Raw genomic sequence first — 23,556 nt, forward strand, 5'->3', positions numbered from 1 at the left:
CGTGGGACATTAGACCTTCAAGATGCTCCTAAAAGTGTTCTGAGGCCAAATTGGTCTGAACAGAATGTTCCCTTCTTGGAGATTTATCAGACATGCTTTCAAGGCTCTGAGAAGTCCTGCAGTTAAGAAAGTTGTTTCAGCAAACAAAGACCAACTTGATATGATACAGGATTCATCTCTTCCCACTGACTTGGATGAACATTCTACGGAACAATGGCTATGAGGAGCCCCTTTGGGGAACTGAGCCCCAGCTGTATGGCCGCTTTGCTCTGTTCTGTACCACTCTGCCTCATGGAGAGTTTCTGACTCAGCCCTTCCCTCAGTGGCACACTGGCTGGAGCCAGGCCTTGCCCTGATGTGCAAACGGCTACAGAGGAACAGACAAAGACACAAAGAAATAGCAGCCTATCAAGTCTTGGGTCCCTTTCAGAGAACTGTCCTTTGGCCTCAAATATTGAAGGGAAATCAAAACCAAACTTTGCTAAGTGTGATCAGCCTCTCAAGCCCTCTCTGAGTCTTAGTACCTGACGTGGGTACAGCTGCTGAAGCAAGGGCTCAAGGTCAAGACGGTTCCTGTGGGATGTGATCCTGGGACGTACTGGGAGGAGCTTAGGGAGGGGAACAGGGGAAGGAAGGCTGCCATGGAGGGTATGTTACCAAGTTAGCCACCACTGTGGGCAAACTGGGGCTCAGTCCTGCCAGAGACCTCTGGGCGGGGGCAGCATAGAACACACACCCAGAGTTATCCTGCTCAAAGGGCACCTGCTGTCACTGATTGAGGGCTGAAGATTTTAATTCCATGGCCCTTCCAGCCTCCCCTTGCATGAGCAAGCGCTATTGGGAGAGAACGCCCTCGTGAGGAGGGAGCACAATAACCCCCAGGGGTATGGCAGAGCTGTGACAGGTCTGCTGCAGGTCTCCCCCCAAAACCCGCATGTTGCCATCTAAAGCTTGTCCCCGTTTCGTTTTGACTTGACCTACATACAGCCCCTGTGTATGCTCCAGCTAGATCTAAAGTGGGCTATGTAGGGTACCAGAGCCGCCCCAACCCCATGCCGCTGACCCGGGGGTCAGAGACCAGGACTCAAGTTCTAGGTCAGCCGCTTACATTCTGTGTGATTTAGGGCAGGGCAGTATCCCCTCCTGTGTCTCGGTAGCTTCTCCTATAAAATCAGGCTTAACAGTTCTCAGCCTGCAGACCTCACAAGGCAGGGAGTCGAAAGATCAGCCAAGGTCACACAACTGTCCTTTCCCTCAGCATAGACACTCTTGGGTGTGTGTCCTCCAGGCCATGGTGAGATGCATGGACCATCTGTCACTAAGAATCAGAACAGACTTGGCATTTGCACATAATTTTTTTAAATAGAGAACAGATTCAGGGGTGGGTGGTTCCAATCATACATGCGTTGTATTTATGTAAATCCAACCATGCGTGCAAAGCAAACGCAAGGCTGGAGGTTATGGACGCATTTCTTTTTGTAAGTCACGGCTCCCAAAGGCAAGCCACCCATTTCCTTGTTCCGCCCTAGGGAAAACTTGTTGTGCTGTACTTGTGAAGATAAGCTACAGTACTGTATGCTATGGGCATTGTGAGATTCCCAAGGAGGATTTTAAGGGTCCTAGAGTTTTTGCCTTAGACTCTGAAATCGATATTGATTATGAGAAAAGACCCCTCCGCACGGCATCATGCTTAGAATATTGAATGCGGAGTCAGGAGACTGGAATTCAAATCTTGCCTCTGCCTCTCACCAGCTTCATGGCCTTGGAAGGTCACCCTGAGGTTCAGTTTTCTCATTAATCAAGGGGTGATGTCACTGTTGACCTCGCAGGGCGGTGGGGAGGATTAAATGAGGCAGCAGTGTTTAGCGCTCAGCCCAGCGCCTGGCATGGGCTAGGTGTACAGCGCGTGCTGCTGGCTGATGTGATATTAAGTTCCCCTTTGTGATGCTGTCAAACATGTGCATTCTGATTTCTTTTTCCTGGGTGGCTGAGACAGAGGCGGGATAACGGGTGGGCTGCCAGGGAACATTTCCTACTGCTCAACAGCACACGTCCTGTGCAGTGCTTGCAGCAGAGGGAGAAGATCCCTGCATGATGTGTGCAGAAGCCAGACTGTAGTTCTACCTGCCATGGGGTCCTGTTCCCACCAGGGCAGCCAAATACACCAGCCTGAAATGATCTCTGCATTTAGCTTTGGCATCTTTCTGGGCACAGGCTCCTTACCTCTTAGTGGGTGGCGGGAAAGCACCTGGATTGGGTGTGTGATCCCCTGTGGAGTGGGCTAGAGGCAGGAGGAAATCCACAAACCCGCCCCACAAAGAGCACGCTCCTCGGAGCCAGCTCCGTCCTGGCTCTCTGTTTCCATTTCTGTCTCTCGGCCTCTCTCCCTTTTGTTTGGTCTCGTATTTGATCTTTTTCCAGTACAAAAGACTGTCTCAAAGGTTCCAATGGCAAGTGCCATGGGGAGAGGAGAACAGAGATGCTATCTCCCCAGTCTTAATGGAGAAGCGGGGAGGGAAAGTAGGCAGGGCTGGCCATCATCGAGAAATGTGCATTCCTTTCTTGATTTCCTTCCATCATTTAATCACCCACTTGACAAATGTTTATTGAGAACTTCCTGGCACTGGCTCTGATCCGGATAGAGGGATGAACATACAAACCAGCAGGCGGCTACTGCACGGTCTGAAGATCCGCACAGGAGCGTGGGAATCCCGCCGCTTGGCCACTACTCCCTGTGCGGCTTTGGACCAGAAGCTAGACCTTGCTGGGTCTGTTCCCCACCTTCGAATGATCTCAGAGGCTTTTTTTTTTTTTTTTCAGAAAACCAATGTTTTATTCCTAAAGCTCTGCCATATTTCTAACGGGTGCCGATGGTCACCTGCCACACACGCACCAGGTTGTCTGTGTAGCCAGCAAACAGAGTCTGGCCATCAGCAGACCAGGCCAGAGAGGTACACTGAGGTGGCTCTGCCTTGTTGCTCGTACTGATAACTTCTTGCTTTAGTTCATCTACAATGATCTTGCCTTCCAAGTCCCAGATCTTGATGCTGGGGCCTGTGGCAGCACAGAGCCAGTATCGGTTAGGACTGAAGCACAGAGCATTGATGATGTCCCCACCATCGAGTGTATAGAGGTGTTTGCCTTCGTTGAGATCCCACAGCATGGCCTGGCCAGCCTTCCCTCCAGAAGCGCAGAGGGATCCATCTGGAGAGACAGTTACAGTGTTCAGGTAGCCCGTGTGGCCGATGTGATTGGTTTTCAGCTTGCAGTTTGCCAAGTTCCATACCTTGACCAGCTTGTCCCAGCCACAGGAGACAATAATGGGATTGCTGCTATTGGGTGAGAATCGGACACAAGATACCCACTCCGAATGGCTTTCATCCTGGATAGTATATTTGCATACACCCAGAGTATTCCACAGCTTGATAGTTTTATCTCGGGAGCCAGAAACAATCTGCTGGTTGTCAGAGGAGAAGGTCACACTCAGCACGTCCTTGGTATGTCCTACAAATCTGCATGTGGTGGTACCCGTTGTGAGATCCCAGAGACGAAGGGTTCCATCCCAGGAGCCGGAGCGGGCAAACTGGCCATCTGAGGAGATGACCACATCACTGACAAAGTGGGAATGACCCCGAAGAGCACGCTGAGGGATGCCATAGTTAGTCTCATCCCTTGTCAGCTTCCACATGATGATGGTCTTATCTCGAGAGACGGACAGTATCATGTCCGGGAACTGGGGAGTCTTGGCGATCTGAGTCACCCAGCCGTTGTGGCCCTTGAGGTTGCCACAAAGTGTCATCTGCTCAGTCATGTTGGCGGCGAGTGCTGGTGTCACCGAGGCGACAAGGATGGAGCTGGATAGTTCAGAGAGACTAGCAGCACAGCTGCTCCCGCCGCGGCCCTGCAGAGGAAAAGCTTTTTTTTTTTTTTTTTAATATTTAATTTATTTATTTGACAGACAGAGATCACAAGTAGGCAGAGAGGCAGGCAGAGAGAGAGAGAGGAGGAAGCAGGCTCCCTGTGGAGCAGAGAGCCTGATGCGGGGCTTGATCCCAGAACCCTGGGATCATGACCTGAGCCAAAGGCAGAGGCTTTAACCCACAGAGCCACCCAGGCGCCCCAGATCTCAGAGGCTTTTGATGAAAGTAAAGAAGAGGCAAAGGAAGCACTTAGCACAGTGCCTGGCACATGGCACGTGCCTTTGCTTGATGGCTGTCCTTGTTCATCAAGGGATGGCTTCTCAGGAGAGGGAGCCATCGTGTCCATGAGCATCCCTTGGACAGGGATCTCCAACCCCGGCAGCATTCCGAGGACAGCTTTGTCCTTGGCATTGACGTAGGTTGTTGGGAGGTGTTGAGCCAATATGTGTCCACCGTTCTGCGGAGTTGGCTCAGAATCCATGGGGCATGGGCCATATCTGGTTTGTCATCCGTCCCCCAAATCTTCTTGCGAAGCCACGGATAGACAGATCTGCAGGAGGAGTCCCTGTGGCTGCCAGAATGAAGCAGTCCTTGTTGGGTGAGTGGTGCCTGCTTGGGTTTCACAGGTAGAGAAGGGACTAGAATGGTATTGATTGCCTTCTCAGGGCCAGGCACTCTGTTGGGAATCTTCCATGTAAGTGTAAACTTGTCACCCCATCCTTGCATACCAATGAGGAAATGCTCGGGGTCTTATGACTCCATTTTACAGAAGATGAAACAGGCCCAGAAAGGCCAGTGCAACTTGCCCAAAGACTAGAGCTGGGAATGGTGGAAGGCAGGAAAGGGACTCAGGTTCTGTCTGGTCCAGTGTGCATGTTTCTGTCCCTTTCTCAGGACCCAGTGAAGAGGTTTTGGATTCCACCTGTGTCTGAACAAAGATAGAAGAACCCATGGGGTTGGATCTTGTGAACTAGCCAGCCTTCAGGGAACTGGAAACAAAGTACATTTTCCTGGCAAAGCTCCCTGTGTGCTTCCTGGATTTCCCTAACAGGGTGTCCTCAGTGGGCACACTGGGGACTTGTCAGGCAAGGATTTGGAGTCCTTGTCAGTCCAGTCCTTGTCAGGCAGGATTTGGAGTCAGGTTGAGTCCATTCACTGTTCCTCTTTTCACAAAGAGCCATTGCCGATTCCCTTCCTGACTTCTTCCCAGCTCAGAGAGGTACAGAAGGTCACTGCAGATGGTGTGCGGGAGGAATATTTTGGAGAGTGACAGAAGAGGGTCAGTAGGCCAGGAGGGCGACAGGACATCACCCACCTAGAAGAATATCTCTTATTTTAATTCCCTTGCAACCCCCAACACAGGAAGAAAGAAGTCTCATTCAGGACTAACATCTTTAAAATCTCTAATACTTGCTAATCTTGCATTTTGACAAAGAGAGAGCCGGAACTCTGGCTCCCTGGTAACTGTATCTAGTTAGAATCTAAAGATAGTTTTGTGCTCATATTGTATTTATTTCTACTTTCTGTTTGTGACTGGTGTTAATAGTATTGGTCTGCAAACTGACCCCAGCTTACAGAGGGGAAGGGGAGATCAAAGAAAGCAGTAGACCACTCCAGATTGATAGGCAGCATGTGAAATAAGCAAGGAAACTTGTACACAAGGCTTGCCTCCACTGGCCGGTCCTGTACAATTCCACACCCACCCCCCACACTCACCCCCGAATCTTAAAAGTTTATACAAAGTCACATATTTAGTCCAGATGGTCTCAACAACACCTCACTCCCTTAAGGTTCCAACCTTAAAGATGGCTCCCCAGGGGAACATGAGCCGAACGTCTGTTTCACATGGGAGGGGTTGAAACCATCCCCTTAGTGATTCCCTCCAGCAGAGGGGTTCTCATTTAAGATAATACTATAAAATTCCCTTTCACAATGTATTTAGTTGAGTGAAAAAGATAAATGAGTCCATTTTAAAGAAAGTCTGACCTAGGGTCACAAAGATATGGCAGATTTCCTAAAAGAGGTATTTGATGGATTGACTTTGGTGAAATAGTAGATCTAGTACTTCGCATCCCTCTGATTTCTGGTGATGTCTCAGAGTCAGTTTTCTCATCTGTAAAATGAAAATGACAAGACAACCTTTGTGAGGATTTCATGATGGTGATGGTGATGATGATGATAAGAAGTAATCACAACTAACATGTACTGATTTTTTTCACAGGTTGCACTTGGGACTCTGATGCAGACTTTCTGACACCAGAAGCCCTGAGCTGCACAAAGATGACATGTTGAATAAATGGGGTCAATGAATGGTGACTGCTTTCTTCACCACCATCATCACCTCTTTCATCATTTTTGCAAGTGGCAGGACTTTTTATTAGCCATGTTACTTCCTGAGACTCAGTATTATCATCTGTAAAATAGGAATTGTCTCTTGTGATGATCAGAGCTGAGTAGCTGGCACTGAGGCGGTTGTCAATAAGCATGGCTGTTTGTGGTCCCTCAGTGACCTGGGGCCAGAGCTCCTTTTCCTTGGGTAGTGAGTCCCACACAAATTCCTTGTCCAGATGTCCAGTTTTGCCTGATTTGGCTGATTTGGCTGATTCTTCAAGAGGTCATCTCGAAGAACTTGGCCCATAAAATCTCTTTCTGATGGATTGAAAAATCTGTTGGAAGTTCTGATTTTTATTTCAAAGAAGGAAATACATTTATGGAGAGATAAACAATGGGAGGAAATTCTTTAACGATGGCACTGTTATTTGTTTTAATCAGCCATTAATTTTTTAAATTTGGATTACAAAATGAAGACACAACTCTGGTAGAAAATTTAGAAAATGCAAAATCCCTTTAGCCAGCTATGACTGTTAATATATGGAAATATTTCCTTTTTACAATTTTATTTACTTACTTTTTTATTTAAGAGAAAAAGAAGAGAGAGCAAGGTGGGGTGGCAGAGGGAGAGAGAGAGAATCATAAGCAGCTTCCATACTCAGTATGGAGCCTGATGTGGGACTTGACTCTGAGATCGTGACCTGAGCTGAAATCAGGAGTTGGATGTTCAACTGACTGAGACACCCTGGCTTCCCTTACTATTTTATTTTATAATTTAGAGTGGTTTACAGAATTGACATCATTCTCTAGTATAGTTTTCTAATTTGATTTTTATTTAGTGTTTGTCTGTAAGCATTGTTCGGGTTGTACAATCTTTGTTGTTAATCTTAAATGGCCTTGTAATAGTTCATAAAGTGGTTCCCCATTGCTTCTTCAATCTCATTTGATTCCTCCTCATCTCCCCCTTACATTCCAACCACCTGGACTTCTTGGTCTTTCTTGGATACACTGTGCTTGTTTCTGCCTCAGGGCCTTTGCACAATATCGCTTTTTGACCCCTAAAGTTCTTCCCTGGTTCTTTAAGTAGCCAGCTCCTTCGCACCATTCATAACCCAGTTCAGATATCCCATCCTCAGACAGAGCCCTCTCTGACAACCACGGATCCATAGGGATGCTCTCAGCTTCTCTTGACTTCATCTCTTGGTTTTATTTTCTCCTTAAGGGGAAAAACTTTATAATATTATCACCTGAATTTATCTTATTCATCTATCTGTTTACTTGTTTATTGTCTTATTCCCTCAATAGATTGTAAACTCCAGGAGGACAGTCACCGTGTCTGTTTTGCTCATCATTGATTTTCTAGTGGCTAACACAGTTCCTGTTACATAGAGGAGCTCAACAAGGGTGTGTTTTGAGTAAATGGGTGGGTGGTGAGATGGTGGGATGTGTGGCTGTGTCAGTAGTATAGGTAGGTGGCAGCAGAGGGTAGTGGGTGGGTGGATGGACATGTAGGTGGACACAGGAGTGGACAGATGACATTTTCACTAACAATTCTCTAATTCCACCTTTAGAGGGTCCTCATGATCATTTTAATTGCTTTGAAAAAGTAAACAATGCAAATTGCGAAGAAGTAGGATAAGCATGTCTCTCAGGAAACGTGACCCCGGCCCAGGCCAGGTGTTGAGGCTCCCTGCTGAGGGTGGGTAGCCTAGAGGGTGGGAGGTGGTAAGACCCCTGAGGTCCTCTTGGAAGCCCACCCACTCCATACCCAGGACTTTACCACCGTATTTGTGCTGTGTTCCTCCCACAGTGGGCCGGAAGCAGTTCATGCGGTTTGAGTGGGCAAACCATGCAGCTGAGGCCCTGGGCTGTGAGTATGAAGAACTGAACACCGCCACCTTCAAGCACCACTTGCGACAGATCATCGAGCAAGTGACATCTGGGCCAAGCCGACGGGGCCTTGAGGAAGAGGAGACCAGCTCAGGTGCTGTGCTGCTAACTCTCTGGGTGGGCTGGGTACCCCCCAGCTCAGGCCCTATGGAAGCTCCAACATGCCTTCACTTACTCATCAGGAGCTGTTATATGGGGACCTTCTAGGTGCAGAGGAAGCCCCTGTGGGCAGAAGTGGACTTGGTTCCTGTATGCAGGGTTCTTATGGCCAATTGGTGCTGTCCAGGGTTCTGAAGGTTCTGCTGAAACCTGGGAGGGTGGCCTGTGGTGAGCAGTGCCAAGGGGCCCAACACTTTTCCATTGGCTGTTACATCTGTTGAGCCCCTACCTTGTCGGGGGAAGACTGGCCTTCCAGTTTGAGGCACAGAAATAAAGCAAGGATGGCTAGAGGGCCTGGGAGGCTGGTAGATGAGGCCAGTAGATGAGAGGTGATGGGGGGGACTATGCAAACTATGGTTTTTATGCTCAGTGAGGACTCTGCAAACTGTGGTTTTTATGCTCAGACCCAAGAGAGACCATGCAGGGACACAGGCAGGGAATGCCATGATTTGACTTGTTCCTTGAGTAGCTCAGGCAGGGGGAAGCCTGGGGAATGATTTGGAAAAGGGAGGCCACATGGGAACCTACAAAATCGCCTGGTGAGATGCTGGTGCTTGCACAAGGACATGGTAGTGGAGCTGGGTTGGGTGGGACACAGTCAAAGTCTGCTTCACACATAGAGAGGATAGCATGGGCCTGAGGGAGGAGATGGGAAAAGAGGGATCAGGACAGCTTCTAGGATTTTAGCCTTGGTGGCTGGAGGAATGGGGGTGCTTTGAACTGATGTGGGAGAAAGCAGAATGGCCTTGCATGGCACCTGCAGGAGTGTGATTTGCTGGGTCCCAAATCTGTAGCCATCACCCATCAGAAGCTTTGGCTGCAGGAGGTGAGGGCAGAGGGACCCCCTTGGGGCCCCAGGAGTCTCTGAGAACTAAGAGTGGTTGTCCCAGAGACCTCAGAGTCTGGCATTAATTAGTGGGCTGCACTGTTTTGAACTGTGATTTTGGGACTCATCTCTTAGAGGCCCCTTAGTCCCTCAGAGCTGCTCTACTCTAGGGGTCTCAGCTTGGTGGCTAATGTCACTTGGAAGCCTTTTGTTTGCTTCTAGGTCCAAGTATGAGCTGTAGTCCACTTTTGGTTTCTCCTCCTCTCTGAGACACACACACACCCCACAAGCACACACATAGCACACATACACAACATGCCCATGGACACACACCTCATAGGCATGTATGTACATGCGCAGACACACACACCACACACACACACACACACACCGTAAGAAACACACAGATGTGCGCAGACACATGAGCATACGTGCACACGCATTCAGACATTAACACTAATTACCTCTCGGGCTAAGTTATCAAGGGTAGGTGTGAAGCAGACAGGGGACCAGCAGGCTTAGGAGAGATGCTGAGAGGCTGTGGGTTGCCTAGCAACGGCCCAGGTTGGGGGGGTGGAGCTAACAGAAGGGAGGGAAGTGCTTTGGGGCTGCAGCAGGCTGCCTGGAATGTACAAGCAGGACTGTTGTCTCCAGCCACGGTGCAGATGTGAAAATCGTGTTTCCGATGCTGTGAATGGAAGCAACACCTAAGGGTCAGGATTTTCCATGTGACCCACCCCTCCCACATTCTCGTTCTACTTTGTCCACGCACCCTCATCAGGGCTGGCTAATTTTAACAGGCCACCTTTGTGTTTAAACAAAATCGAGACCATGACTATATTAATCGTTTGCGAAGCGTTTTCATTCTTCCTAACGTGACAGGTAGGCTCTTTTCCCTCTCATTCCATATTCATCCGTGCCTGGCTTTAAGCACTCCTTTGTATGGACTACAAATTGTCTAACCCATTTGCTATTGTTGGATATTCAGGTTGTTTCAAAAAAGGTGATTTTCATCCAATTTAATCAACAATTGGGAGAACATATGTACCCAGAAATCTTTGTTTCTCTGAATATTTCATTAGGATAAAAGCCCGAGCGTGAAATTATGAAGTCCAAGCATATGAGTATTTGATAGCTTCTGACACAGAACTGCCAAACTTCCCTCCAGAAAGGGGGAAGCACCAAACATTATCTGAGTGCCTACTATGTGTCAGGCACTGGGGTCTGGGAGCCAACACACCCAGAGACGATCCCCATCTTCAGGGCGCTCCCAGCCTGGCATGGGGCAGGGTGGGCATGGGGCATTATTAACAACTAACTACACAAGTAAAAATATACTGAACTCAGAGTGCTGTAAAAACAAGGTGACAGTGTCCTGGGTCTGGCCTGTGACACATAGCCTAACATCCTCTGGGTTCATCCACGTTGTAGGGAATGGTTGGATTTTCTTTTTTATGACTGGATCATCTATTTCATGTCCTCATTTCTATGTGGGATCTAAAATAATCACACTCAGAGAGGTAGAGAATAGAGTGGTGGTTGCCCGGGACTCAGGGGAGGGCCAAGTGGGAGAGAATGATTGACGGGTACATAGTTTCATTTGTGCAGGATGAATGAACGCTAGAACACAGATGAAAAAGTAGATGACTAAGATGACCAGCCAACGAATAGGTCCACTGGGCAGCATAGAGCCACTGGTTGCCATGCTGTATTGTCCACTGTTGAGTCTTTTTAGAGGGTAGATCTTATATGAAGTGTTCTTATCACACACATAGGCAGAAAGAAAGAGGGAGGAAACTCTTAGAGTTGACATCTTCAAGCTCATCACGATGTATAAATACCTATATATAGGTATAGATACCTATGTATTATACGATTTATATGATGTATAAATACCTATAAATAGGTAGGTATGACTTTTGGTAGGTTGGTCATACCTCAGTCACAAACTAATTAAAGAGAAAGGTGCAAGGTAGGACTGGGAATTGGATTAATGGGGTGGTAATCAAGGCAGGCTTCCCTGAAGTGGTGACATTGGGCTGTTCCCTGAGGGATGAGCAGGAGTGCTCGCTGGAGAAGAAGGAGGTCCAGGTGACACAGAACCCCATCAGTCCTGATAAGGCACTTGAACTTGGTTCTAAGAGTGTGGGTACGTAATTTCATCAGTGGAAGGATGTATGTGAAGGAGGAGGTTTCTCTAAGGCCAGCAGTGATGTCTGGAGAGTGTTGCCCTTGGCCCCAGGAAAGGTCCTGACCATGGATACCCACCCTTCCCTCTCTCCCTCTCCAGGGCTCAAGATGACAGGCGTGGAGTGTGTGGAGGGAATGGCCTCAGGCCTGTACCAAGAGCTCTTTGCGGCTGTGGTCTCACTCATCAACAGGTAACAGCAGATACACAAATGAGCCCAGGTCCTAGGCACTTTAGCCCAGTAGAGTTTTGGAGGGGCTGGAGAAGAGTGAGGTTTTGAACTGGGGAACTGGGTTTAAATACTCCCTTGGCCACCCAAAGGCAAATGTTCAGCGCCCTGACCTCCCCTTCTGCACCTGTAAAAGAGCTCTGTACCCCAGGGCCATGGTGAGGATTAAAAGGGATAATGCATATAAACAGTTCTTTCTAATAGTGATCATAAACTACCAACAATAAAATCTGACAGTCTGGGGGCTTCCTGCTAAGTAAGGACAACAGCTGGAGCTCATGGTTTCCCCAGTCTTGCGTCATTGACTCTGCACGCCAGCCCATTATACAGCTGAGCTAATGGAGGTGAAGAGAGGTGGGGCTGGAAGGCAGCCAGAGCGCTGGACTCCATGTTTCTCTGAATAACCCACCGTGCCGCTCTTGTCCATTTCTTTTTAAAATTTCTTCGGGGCGCCTGGGTGGCTCAGTCGGTTGAGCCACTGCCTTCAGCTCAGGTCGTGATCACAGGGCCCTGGGACTGAGCCCCGCATGGGGCTCTCTGCTCAGCAGGAAGCCTGCTTCCCCTCTCCCCCTGCTTGCCTCTCTGCCTACTTGTGATCTCTGTCTGTCAAATAAATAAATAAAATCTTTAAAAAAAAAATTTCCTGCTAAGGTTGGGGTGCCGGTGGGTTTTTTGTTTGTTTGTTTTTCTATTTTATTTTATTTATTTATTTTTTTTGGAGTGGGCCAGGACGTGTCTCTGGAATGTGTCTACCAGGCTGCAGTAGCCAGGAGTCAGGTGTCTAACACCATGAGGGCTTCCCACCCTCCTGCCCAAAGGCAGGAGGCATCCTTAGGCTTTCCACATCCTGCTAGCAGGTCCAAGGTCTGGTGTAGGGCAGTTGGGGTTCTCTGGTAATTCTGGGACACAGAATCCGCTTGCTCTCCCGCTGCTAGAGCAATTGCCATCCGAGGCCACAGACATAGCATCTAGAAACCAAGAGGTTTGCACATGCTTAGAGGAAGGTGTCCTGGGGTTGGGAATTGCACTGCTGGAAGAAGAAGCTACCTCAGCCTCTGGAGGGTGGCTGCTGCTTCGCATTCTTTAAACTGCCTCTTGCTGATACAGAACCCAGTCCCCCACCACCTACGAGCACCTTGTAGATGTCTGGCTTTCTGAGCATTAATTGACAGTCTTCATGCATGCATGTGTGGCAGCTGATCTTGGCCTTGCGGTATAAGAGGAAACCTTGGCAGGTTGTGCAGAAGAGCTAAGCGCCCTGCAGAGCCTAGGGCCAATCGTGATGATCATCATGATTAATAATAATAACAGGCCACCTTTACTGAGCATGAACCCCACCGCCAACCTGGCCCTCAGAGCCTGTCTCATCACCTCCAGCCTTCCCAGCATCCTTCTGGGTTGTGGCCATGATTGACTTTTTCTTGGCTTGGCTGAGGCCCAGAGAGGTTGGGCAGCTCTCCCAAGGTACATAGCCGCTCTGTCACAGAGGGAAGGTTGGAGCCCTTGTGTGACTGTCTCCAACAGCTTTCAACTCCTGCATGTTGATGCCAATAATCCCTCCTCCGTCCACCCCGACAGATTCATCAGATTGATCCAAGGCAGTGAGGGCTTGGAAGAACCATCATTTAACCTCTCTCCTTAGCTCAGAGAGGTTAAGTAATTTGCCCCAGGTCACACAGCCCATAAGCGGTGAGCCTCATTCTGGTGCCAGATCTGCTGGATTCCCCATACTCACCCAGCGTGCTGCCTCAGTTTCACCATATCTGCAATGGGGGAGTGGGAGGCGTGGGCCGGCTGGGCTCTATGATTCCACGTGGTCTTGAGGCCTTGCCTCTCTCTCCCCAGGTCCTTCTCTTCCCACCACCTCTCCATGGCCTCTATCATGGTGGTGGACTCTCCAGGCTTCCAGAACCCACGGCACCAGTGCAAGGACCGGGCGGCCACCTTCGAGGAGCTTTGCCGCAATTACGCTCATGAGCGCCTGCAGCTGCTCTTCTACCAGCAGACCTTCGTGTCCACGCTGGAGCGCTACCGGCAGGTAGGACTGGGCTCCATGGAGGGTGTGCGGCCGGCCAGGGTGCAGGGAACAGTCTGGTCCTTCAGTCACCCTTGGCTTCATCGCATTTGCCCCCCCACAGTGAACTGTTTGGCCCCCAGCTCTGCGGGCCTCTGCTATTCCCCTGTCTCCACACATGGCTCCCTACAGTCCATGGACACCAGAGAACTTGGGGCTCCCCAAGCCTTGTTCCCCCAGCTGTCCCCCCATTGGGGTGACCTGTTCTTCCTTGTCTACTTTGCCCAAGCTGCATGCACCCCCCCCCACCACACCTTGTGGCTCACAGTTTCCCCATGGAAAACCGTTTGTGCTCTGGGTGTGGGTGAAAATTCTGGGTGGGAGGGTTTGTCCAGCCTTTGGATCCTAGAGTGGCAACACTTAACAATGCCTTAGATGCACTTCCTTCCTTGGATCTACCCTCGGGACACTAGGAACGTGAACCAGAAAACACATGCAGACACGTTTCTGCCAGCCTTCTCTTCCCGTTTGAAAAAGTTTAAATGGGAATGTTACATTTGCCCAGAAAATGCACACCCCAGTAGTATACAGCCGAATAAATTTATCCAAATGAACATACTCACGCACACACTCCGCCCCCAACCGGGGGAAAAGTGGAACTCTGCCGGCACCCAGGACGGCCCCATCCTCCCCCACGCTTTCTGAGGGGGGCACCTCTGACTCCAGCAAGTGCTAATAGCAAGAGGTTGGGAATGGCCATCTTGCTTATCAAGAGGGTAATGGGTATTGAAATTATAGTCATTTTAAAATTTTTTTGGTTGGAGCTTACACAGCAAGAAACATCAACATGGATGAAACTCAAACAAGTGATGCCAATGGTGAGTCCTGGGGTCTGACCTTAACTGTACCACTTATTGGTTGTGTGGCCTCAGGAAAGTCACTCACTGTCTCTGATCCTTGGTTCCATCCCATGTAAAATAGGAATAGCAATATTCCTGTATTATCTATCAATTACCACAATAGTGCTAGATAATGAAGTACCCCAAAACATAGTGGCTTTAGATATTATCATTTGTTATTGCTTACTTCGGGTTTCCTGGGTGGTTCTCTGGTCTTGCCTGAGTGAGTTCTTGTGTCTCTGGGCAGATGTAGGGTGGTAGGTGGTTCTGATGGTGCTGGCCAGCTCTCTGCTGTGTCTGGGGGTCAGCTGGCTATGAGTGGATCTGAGCAGGCTTTGGCTGGGATGACTCATCTGTGCACCAGGACTGTCCTATCCTCTAGCAGACTAGCCCAAGCTGTTCTCACAGCGCTGGGCAGGGCTCCAAGGAACGAGCAGGGATGTGCGGGGTCCCTTGAGTCCTAGTCTTGGAACTGACAATGTCCCTTCTGTGTTCAGTGGGTCATGGCATGTCCAGGGCTGAGCACTGAAAGTAGGTTTCACTTCTTGATGGGAGAAATTGAGATAAACAGAAGGGGAGAGGATATTTGGGGGGGGGTTGTTGTGGTCTTTAGAGACAAAGAGGGGTGAGAGGGGCCAGAGGGAGAGAGAGAGACTTTTTTTTTTTTTAAGATTTTCTTTTATTTATTTGACAGACAGAGATCACAAGTAGGCAGAGAGACAGGCAGAGAGAGAGAAAGGGGGGAGGAGCAGGCTCCCTGCTGAGCAGAGAGCCCGATGCGGGGCTCGATCCCAGGATTCTGGGACCTCGACCTGGGCAGAAGGCAGAGGCTTTAATCCACTGAGCCACCCAGGCGCCCTGAGAGAGAGACTCTTAAGCAGGCTCCAAACCCAGCACAGAGCATGACGTGGGGCTCGATCTTAGGACCCTGAGATCATGACCTGAGCTGAAACCAAGACTCAGACACTTAACCAACAGAGCCACCCAGGTGCTTGTGTTTTGCTTATTTCTGGTGATCAAGGCGATACATGTTCTTTATTAAAAACTGGGAAATACATAGAAATATCCGCAAGCAGCAAACATAACCTCCTTTAACCCCAACACCCACAGGAAAGCCCTGTTCCTGCTGTCTTACTTTATACCGCTTAATTGTTCCATTTATCGTCTTCTCTGCAGATTTCTGATACATCCCTACACACGGGTTTGTTTTTGTCTCTTTTCCTCACAGTAGCGGGCTATTGCCGTGTTCTCGTTCCATTGGCAACTTTTAGTAATCGCACATTTTGCTGGTTACGTCCAATGCTGTCTCAGCCCTCCTTTACGCCTCTGGGTGATTTCTACCATTACGCTCTTGGAAACGATGCCGTGACTGACATCTGCATGCTGACTTCTGAATGGCGACTGTCATTGACCAGAGTGTGTGCTCACTTCCTCCAGCACCCAGTTATCAGCCCCCATGCTCATTAGTAACTCCGCAAATAAAAGCAAAGTTTGGACTGAATGATTAGCTCCTGATAAAGCTCTCACCGCGATTGCTGATGGGCCGGCAGAATGAGCGATGTCAGGAATTTATTGGAATGTTGGTCTGTAACCTCTCTTCTCATGCAAAGGCTAAGGGGCGAAGATAAAACAAGCAAACTAGGGGCGCCTGGTGGCTCAGTGGGTTAAGCCTCTGCCTTTGACTCAGGTCATGGTATCAGGGTCCATTGGGCCCTCTGCTCAGCAGGGAGCCTGCTCCTACCCTCCCCCCTCTGCCTGCCTCTCTGCCTACTTGTGATCTTTGTCTGTCAAATAAATAAGTAACATCTTTAAAACAAACAAACTAACAAACAGCCTGATTGCAAAAAAGGCAAAAGATCTGAATAAATTTTTTTCTTCAAAAGATAGACAAATGGGCAATAATCGCCTGAAATTTAGGGAAATGTGCATTAAAACATCAAGATAGCCCTTCATAGCTGGTAGAATGGTAATGATAAAAAACAAAACCAAACCAAACCAGAAAGCAGCAAACATTGGGAAGGATGTGGAGAAATTGGACCTTGTGTGCCTGGCTGGTGGGAATACGAAACTGTGCAGCCACTGTGAAAAAAAAGTATGCTGTTCATCTGAAAAAAAAAAAAATAGAATTACCCTATGATCCAGCAAATCTGCCTCTGGGTATCTACCCCCAGAGAGTTGATGACCAGGTCTTGAAGAGATAATCCATACACCTAGCCTCATGGCAGCTTTACCAATAGCCAAAGAGTAGAAGTGACCCGAGTGTCCACATTGGGGCGGGGAGGGGGTGTGTGTGTAAACAGGTTTGATCTGTCCACGCAATGGGCTACTGTTCAACCATAAAGAGGAAGGAAATTCTTATCTATTATGCAACATGGATGAGCCTTGAGGACATTGTAGGGAGTGCAATAAGCCAGTCACAAAAGGACAAGTCCTATGGGACTCCGCTCACACGAGACACTTAAGTGCAGTCAATTTCATAGAGACAGAAAGTGGAACGGTGGTAGCCAGGGGCTGGAGGGGGAGGAGGGGGAACAGAAATCAGTGGTTAATGGGGACAGCATTTCGGTTTTGCAAGATGGAGAAGTGCTGGAGGTGGGGACGTGGTGACAGGTGCACAACATGTGAGTAAACTTAATGCCACTAACTGTATCACGCAGTAAAAGGTAGATTTTATGTCGTCGATGTTTTACTGCCATTGTTCAGTGGAGCATGTGACTCTTGATCTCAGGGTCAAGACTCACGATGGAGGTAGAGCTTACTTAAAAGAATATTTTTTAAATGATGATGGTAATAATAATAATAAAGATAATAATTATAAAGGTTAGGGGAGGTGAAAGTCTTTACTTCTCTTTTCTCCTCCGGAAGTTTTCCACCCTCTTCAGCTCACGGAAGGAACTAACACGGAACTTCTGTGACTTTCCAGGAAGGTATTCTTGTGCCCTTTGACCTTCCGGAGCCGTCCCCGGGGACCACGGTGGCTGTGGTGGACCAGAACCCTTCCCAGGTAAGGCGGGGTCCAGCAAACTCAGGCTCTCAGATGCCGTGAGGCTTTGAATTGAAATCCCAGATGACTTGAGTCCTTAAGCTGCAAGTTGTCGGTGCTGTCTGCCCCTAGAATCACCTGGGGATTGGGAGAGACCCTGAAGCTGGCCTGAGGATGTGGCCCGGGCAACACCTCTCCAGACCCCCTCAGGTTAGAACCACCTCTCTGCCTGGTGTCTGAGCTGGGCTCAGTTGGCACGTGCCTGGCAGCTCATGGTGCACTGAGGGGGGCCGGTGCCCAGTGGCCACTTGCCTGGGAAGGCCAGATGTTCAGCTGCAGATGTTCTGTCTGCAGAGACTGGGAGAATAGGGTCTATGGGGGGATGGAGAATGGGGGAATGATGAGGGGTCCACGCATTTATGGGTTTGAGTGTGGGGGCATACCCGTCTTTACTTTCCCCATCCCAAGAACCCTCTGGGCCGACCCCAGACCTGCATCTCTGCTCTGCCATCTCTCAGAATGGCCCTGAACCATTTCCCTGACTTGCCAAGTTCAGGTCCAATGTCAGTGATCCTGAGTGCATCCCTTTGCCTCTCTGGTTCTCAATTTTTTCCTGTCTCTAAAGTGGGAATGATAGCATGACCTGGGATGGTTGTGAAGGTTTAGGAGATCTGGAGCACAGAGCACCCTGCCAGGTGCTTGGCCCAGAGGTCACATGTTTCTCCTGCCACGTGATAGCCCAGGCTGCCACTTTTCTCCTTCTTTGTCTCCTGTTGGCTGCCCCTGACCTTCTCTTCCAAGCCCTCTCTTGGCTCCTAGTGACCTGCACCTGTCCCTGCAAATCTGCCTTGTCCGTGAGCCCTGTCTGGTCACTGTCTGTTTATGCTTCCTGTAGGCACCCTCTGGACTGGCTTCCCCTCCCTGTCTTGCTTCCTGACTTGGAAGAGGCAGGCCAGAAGGGACAACCCGGGCAATGTGAGGAAGGAGGGACCTTGGGGTCCCCTGGATACTTGGACAGTGGCTGGGAACAGCAACCTTCTGAGGACAGACAGGTTGTGAATTTCAACCCCATAAAGAAAGGCAAGGTGAAGGCTCAGGATATCTGGGATCTGGTCCCTGTTCTGCCCCTGTGCCTCTCCATGTGACCTAGGATGTGTCCTCTCTGGGCCTCTTGGTGGGGGCCAGTATTTCCCAGTCAGGGTGCCCAACTGTCCTAGCTTGCCAAGGGACTTTGCTGTCTCTAGCACTGAAATTCTCTCATATCCTGGGAAGCTGCTGCGTCCCAGTCACCAAGGGACAGCTGGTCGCATCGTGTCTCACGCATATTTCCTCCATAACCACTTGGTGCTGTTTTGGGTGACGCCAACTTGCTGGGGGCCCTCAAATGAGCTTCTTTACTTTTCTAGGCCTCTCTGGTTCCCAGGAACAAAACTTCAGAGTTACCTAGATGGCTTCTTAAACTCATGGCTAGATTTTGAATTCTGTGCTACTGAACCAAGTTCACCTTCTCCTCTAGAACATTCTTTCGGTGCTCCCCTTCCCCTTAAGATTTTAGTTAAAAAAAAAAAAATGCAGACTTCTCAGAAGTGATGTGGATGGAATTAATCCTTTGGTGTTCGGCTGTGCACAAATACAGAGCCGCTTTTGTGTACGTAGAATGTGTAATTTACAGAGTGCTTTCCCTTGTTGATTCCCCGCTATAGCTCTCCGAGGAAGGTATTGTCAGTCTCCATTTTACATAAAAAGAAATGAGGCTCTGAGTGGGGCAGTAAGTTCCCCAAGGTCACACAGGAAATGAGGACAGAGGCCGGTTCAGATCTCCTGAAACTGAGGGGTTGTAACAGTTTTGAGGTTTCCTCACTGGGAATCTGGGGGGGGGGTGCGTTGGGAGCATGGCTCTGGGCTGACGTGTCTGGGTCGTGATGCTACGGGTCTCAGAGGCCCTGACTCCCAGAGGTGGGAAGAGAAGCCCAGGACTCTGGCCTCCATCGGGAATCAGGGCTCCCCATTGATCCTGGATTTCCCACCAGGTCCGCTTACCGGCCATTGGAGGTGCTGAGGGTGCCAGGGGCCTTTTCTGGCTCTTGGACGAGGAGGTCCGGGTGGAAGGCTCCAGTGACAGTGTGGTGCTGGAGCGTCTCTGTGCGGCCTTTGAGAAGAAAGGTGCTGGGGCCGAAGGTAAGGGAGTCAGGCTGAAGGACTCAGGGAGAAGGGTGCCGAGTCCAGCCTGGAAGTTGGAATCTGTCCTTGTCTGCTGCAGAGAAAGCTCTGACAAGGTCTGTATGCGGGGGATAGTTGGGGGGGGTTGTTCTGAGTGCACAGATGTCTGTGCATATGCCTGTGTGTGCATTTCATTTATCAGTGAATGAAATTTATCAGTCAATTAATCAATAATCAATTATTTACCAATAAATCAATCATCGATCATCGGTCAGTGATCAGTGTAGTCAGCAAATGTGTTGACTGGCTACTGTGTGCCGGGCACTGTGCTACACAGTGGCGAGCCAGCCGGGGGAGGATGTGGGGAGAGCATGGACAAGCTAACAGAGGAGTCCGGGTTTGACCCCAAGATGACAGACCCTGGTGCTTGATGGCGCGCCAGGCAGACCAAATTCCTGCAGGAGCCAGGAGGTCTGGGGGAGAGGCGTGCAGACAAATGTACCAAAGAAGAGGAGACACAGTGCAGGACAGCAAAGTCAGAGATGTTTCCTGGGCTCAGACCACTGGAGGCCCCGCTTGTGGGTCACACGAAAAAAACATTAGTTTCAACCCTAGAGCTCTGAGAAGCCATGAAAGACTCTATGCTGCAGGAAGTAAGGTCAGATTCATGTTCTGAAAGTTCCTGCAGGCGGCAGTATGGAAGGCAGTCTGGAAGGTGAGAGAGGAGCTGGGCAGACTCTGAGGGTATGAACCCAGGGCAACTGGCTATGGGCTGAACTGGAGAGGGAGCATCAAGAGGAGAGATGGAGACATTCGGATGGAACCACGAGGTCAGAGGTCCTGGACTCTGACTTTGGACTTTGGCTTCATTCAGCTCCAAGTTCAAGTCTGGCTATCCATGCATCACCGACGGCAACTCTAAGCAAACCTTGACTAGCCCCGGGGGAGTGCTTACATGAAGAGGTTAGAGGGGGGTCACCCCTGCCTCCCTTTCACCAGAATTTCTGTGACAGAGATTGGGGGAGAGATTATCAGCTTTGTTATTGGCCGTGGAGTGTTGTGAGTGTCGATCGATGATCACAGGGTTGTCAATGGCGATGAAGACTGTTTTCCCCGTCACTTAAGGGGTTGGAGGAAAGCTGTCCATTCTCCACACTTGGCTCTGGGCTCAGAGCTTCATGTATGCTCTTTCACTGAATCCTGTCACCGGTCTGGTGGCTGGTATTCTTAGCCCCCAGGGTGAGGACCCTGAACTCTGGAGAGATGCTTGTAGAGAGGTCTGAGATCCCCCCAGATGGAGTCAGCAGGCAGATACAAAGCAATCTGGAAGGCAGATAGGCTCTGAGATCTTCCACCCCCCCAACCATGTGACTCATTCAGCAGTGTTTCCAGAGCCCCTCACACGGGGCAGCCACTGTCCTGGGCCAGGAGATCCATCCTGAACAAGACAGATATCTCTGCCTCCCTGGGGTAGACATTCTAGCAGAGGAGACAGGATAAAATGAAGAAATCCGTAAAACGGTTGAGGACCACAGTTCTGGTTGAGATCATGCAGGGAATCCAGGTTGGCAGAGACAAGGGCCCAGCGGTCAGCTCCGGGACATTTCAATGTCAAGGCCCAGGGATGAGGCCAGTGACCAGGAAAAGCAACGGAGGAGGGGTAGCCGGGGTAATTCTTTGGTGTTCGGCTGTGCACAAATACAGAGGGTTGGGTTAGGAAGGAAGCCATAGGCAGAGGGAGGGTGAGGCGTGGCTGAGAAGTGGCCAATGATTTGGCCGCATGGAGGTCACTGACAACCGAGATGAGTACCGTTTCGATGGAATATTTGGGGTGAACGTCCACCTGGAGTAGTGTACGGGAAATTGGGAGAATATTTGGCAGAAGACGCGTGACGGCTCTCTTTGCCATGGTCCACTGGGCAGGTAATGGCAAAAGCCTGTACCGCAAAGGGACTTGCCGAGACCTCCATCCGGGACGTCCATGGAGCCTTCCTGCACTCGCATCAGGACCCGATTTTCTGAGCAGAAACAGCGGCAGCATCCGAGGGCTCTGGCCGTTCTCCCTGGCACAGGCTCAGAGCACCGGTACCCAAGTTCATCCTAGAGGATTTGGCCCAGGGCTGACTTTGCCAGGCCTAGGACTGACTTTGCCAGGCACAGCGCTTTTAGGGGTCCATGCAAATGTTTTTTAATTTCTGCAAAAAAAGCAACAGAAGAAAAAATCCACTCTCAGGTCAAATATGATATATATGTATGCATGCATGTGTACATATATGCGTATGTATGCGTATGTGTACATATGTGTGTATGTATGTTCTGGGCTGAGTATCCCACCTCAAATCCACAGGGTAGTTCTGGCCTCCAGGAGTTCAGAATGTGACTTCTGGGAAGTCACCTCCCCTGTTTGTAAAATGCTAATAATGGTGACACCTGCCTCAGGGGACTTATGTGAGGACGGATGGCACCTTGTGAAAAATAATGACCTCTCCATCCCGCACCCCCTTCTCTCTTCTCCTGCGTTTCTGATCTTCCCCGTAGCCCTCCGGATGGAATGCTCCTGTCCTCACAGGAATGTCAGCTCATGAGGGCAGGGGCCTGGCCACTCCTCTCCCCTTTGTCCCACAATGGCCCTGGCCTGGAGAAGGCTCCAGTACATCTTTGATGCAGAATAGATGAATATGGCAAAACCCCATGATCCAGAAGCAAATGAGATGGGTTTCTTCAACAGAATGTTTTCTGGATCCTGACTTTTAGGCAGGTGACCCAGAGGAGGCTCATAAGTAGAAGGCAACGGGGGGAGTGATTGGGGCTGAAGGGGATCTGGGGAGAGACACCTGTGGCCCCCTCTTCTCCTCCTGTGAGGCCCGACCTGCAATTCCAGACACCTTGAGCAGGGTGGTCTGATGATGTCCATTCCTAGGAGGGAGACTTCAATGTCTTTTGTCCTGGCCCAACAGAGATAGACCCATTAAATCAGATATTTCGGTTAAAAAAAAAAAAAAAACCCTTTTGTCTGTGGGGCTTTCTGATTAGCTCTGAGTTAATGGGAATGTTCAGTCAGGCAGAACATGGGGGGCTTTCTGGAGAACCCAGTGCTTTGCTGTTACGTCTCCACTGAGTGTCTTTGCTGGGCTGGCTCCCATGGGGCCCAGGCGCAGTGGATAGTTAGGCGACAGGCATCTACAAAGCAGATGTAGAGGGTGGTTGCTGGGGGTGCCGGGGGCCCCAGAAGCACCTACCCCTGTCTGGGGGTGTCAGGCTCTTGGAAGAGGTGATGGTACAGAGTCTTGAGAGGGGTGTAGTGGGTCAGACTCTGTCTTCAATCTGTTTCCATGGGACTCCTGAGATCAAATGAAGCCTATGAAATGCTTGGATGAACAAAACTGGTGGAAACCACCTCCTGAAGAAAGAGGAGGGTGAGAGGGCTGAGCAGAGCTCCTGGGAGCCTGGGAGTGGTCTCCTGAGGCTGTTCCTGGGACATGGGATGCCTCTGTGTGTCAGGCCAGCACTGGGGATGAACATGGGCTTCGGACCAGCAGACCTGTGTCCTCATCCTGGCACACTGTGTCCCTGTGTGCTGTGCCACTTCAGCCAAGCGGGCTCATCTCTGAACCTCAAGAGTCGCCTTCTAGAATCTCATGACCTCATGCGTGGCCATGTGTCCAGCAGAGGCTGGCTGGGCCTTAGCCCACATGGATGTCCTTTCTTCTCTCTTGCCTTTGGTGCCCCCTCTCCAAATGCTCTTGGGATCTTCACTCAAAGCCCAACTCTGTGCTTGCTGCGAGATGTAAAGATGCGTGAACACAGTTGCTGCCCTCAAGCCACTTCCAGTCCACACAGGGAGGCGGCCATGCAAACAGATAACACGGACTTCCTACAGGCAGTGTGGATGGACACACCAGAGTGAGGCGGCCGCTTTGTTCTCTTGCTTTTGTTGGAAGGTGGCCCTTGAAGGCG

The 23,556-nt window shown here is 49.9% G+C and overlaps 2 protein-coding genes across 3 annotated transcripts in view; one reads left to right on the forward strand and one right to left on the reverse strand.

The window, feature by feature from the left end:
• MYO18B (myosin XVIIIB) overlaps nucleotides 1–23,556 on the forward strand; it is a 250,375-nt gene that overhangs the window by 53,085 nt on the left and 173,734 nt on the right. For both annotated transcript variants that reach the window (XM_013063542.2, XM_045081486.1), the window contains exons 13-17: nucleotides 8,062–8,235; nucleotides 11,417–11,507; nucleotides 13,389–13,581; nucleotides 17,380–17,460; nucleotides 19,470–19,617. In XM_013063542.2, coding sequence (XP_012918996.1) covers nucleotides 8,062–8,235; nucleotides 11,417–11,507; nucleotides 13,389–13,581; nucleotides 17,380–17,460; nucleotides 19,470–19,617 — 687 coding nt within the window. The remainder of the gene's footprint in view (nucleotides 1–8,061; nucleotides 8,236–11,416; nucleotides 11,508–13,388; nucleotides 13,582–17,379; nucleotides 17,461–19,469; nucleotides 19,618–23,556) is intronic.
• On the reverse strand, nucleotides 2,802–3,826 carry LOC106007228 (receptor of activated protein C kinase 1-like). Its single transcript, XM_013063439.2, has one exon. The coding sequence runs from the start codon at nucleotides 3,809–3,811 to the stop codon at nucleotides 2,858–2,860; it is 954 nt and encodes a 317-aa protein (XP_012918893.2). The 5' UTR covers nucleotides 3,812–3,826; the 3' UTR covers nucleotides 2,802–2,857.

This window comes from Mustela putorius, unplaced genomic scaffold (genome assembly GCF_011764305.1).
Source record: "Mustela putorius furo isolate JIRA1106 unplaced genomic scaffold, ASM1176430v1.1 tig00000578_pilon_pilon_pilon, whole genome shotgun sequence".
Lineage (NCBI taxonomy): Eukaryota > Metazoa > Chordata > Mammalia > Carnivora > Mustelidae > Mustela > Mustela putorius.

Excerpts from the sequence above, each read along its gene's own strand:
- LOC106007228 (XM_013063439.2), bottom strand. The coding sequence starts at position 3,811 with ATGACTGAGCAGATGACACTTTGTGGCAACCTCAAGGGCCACAACGGC.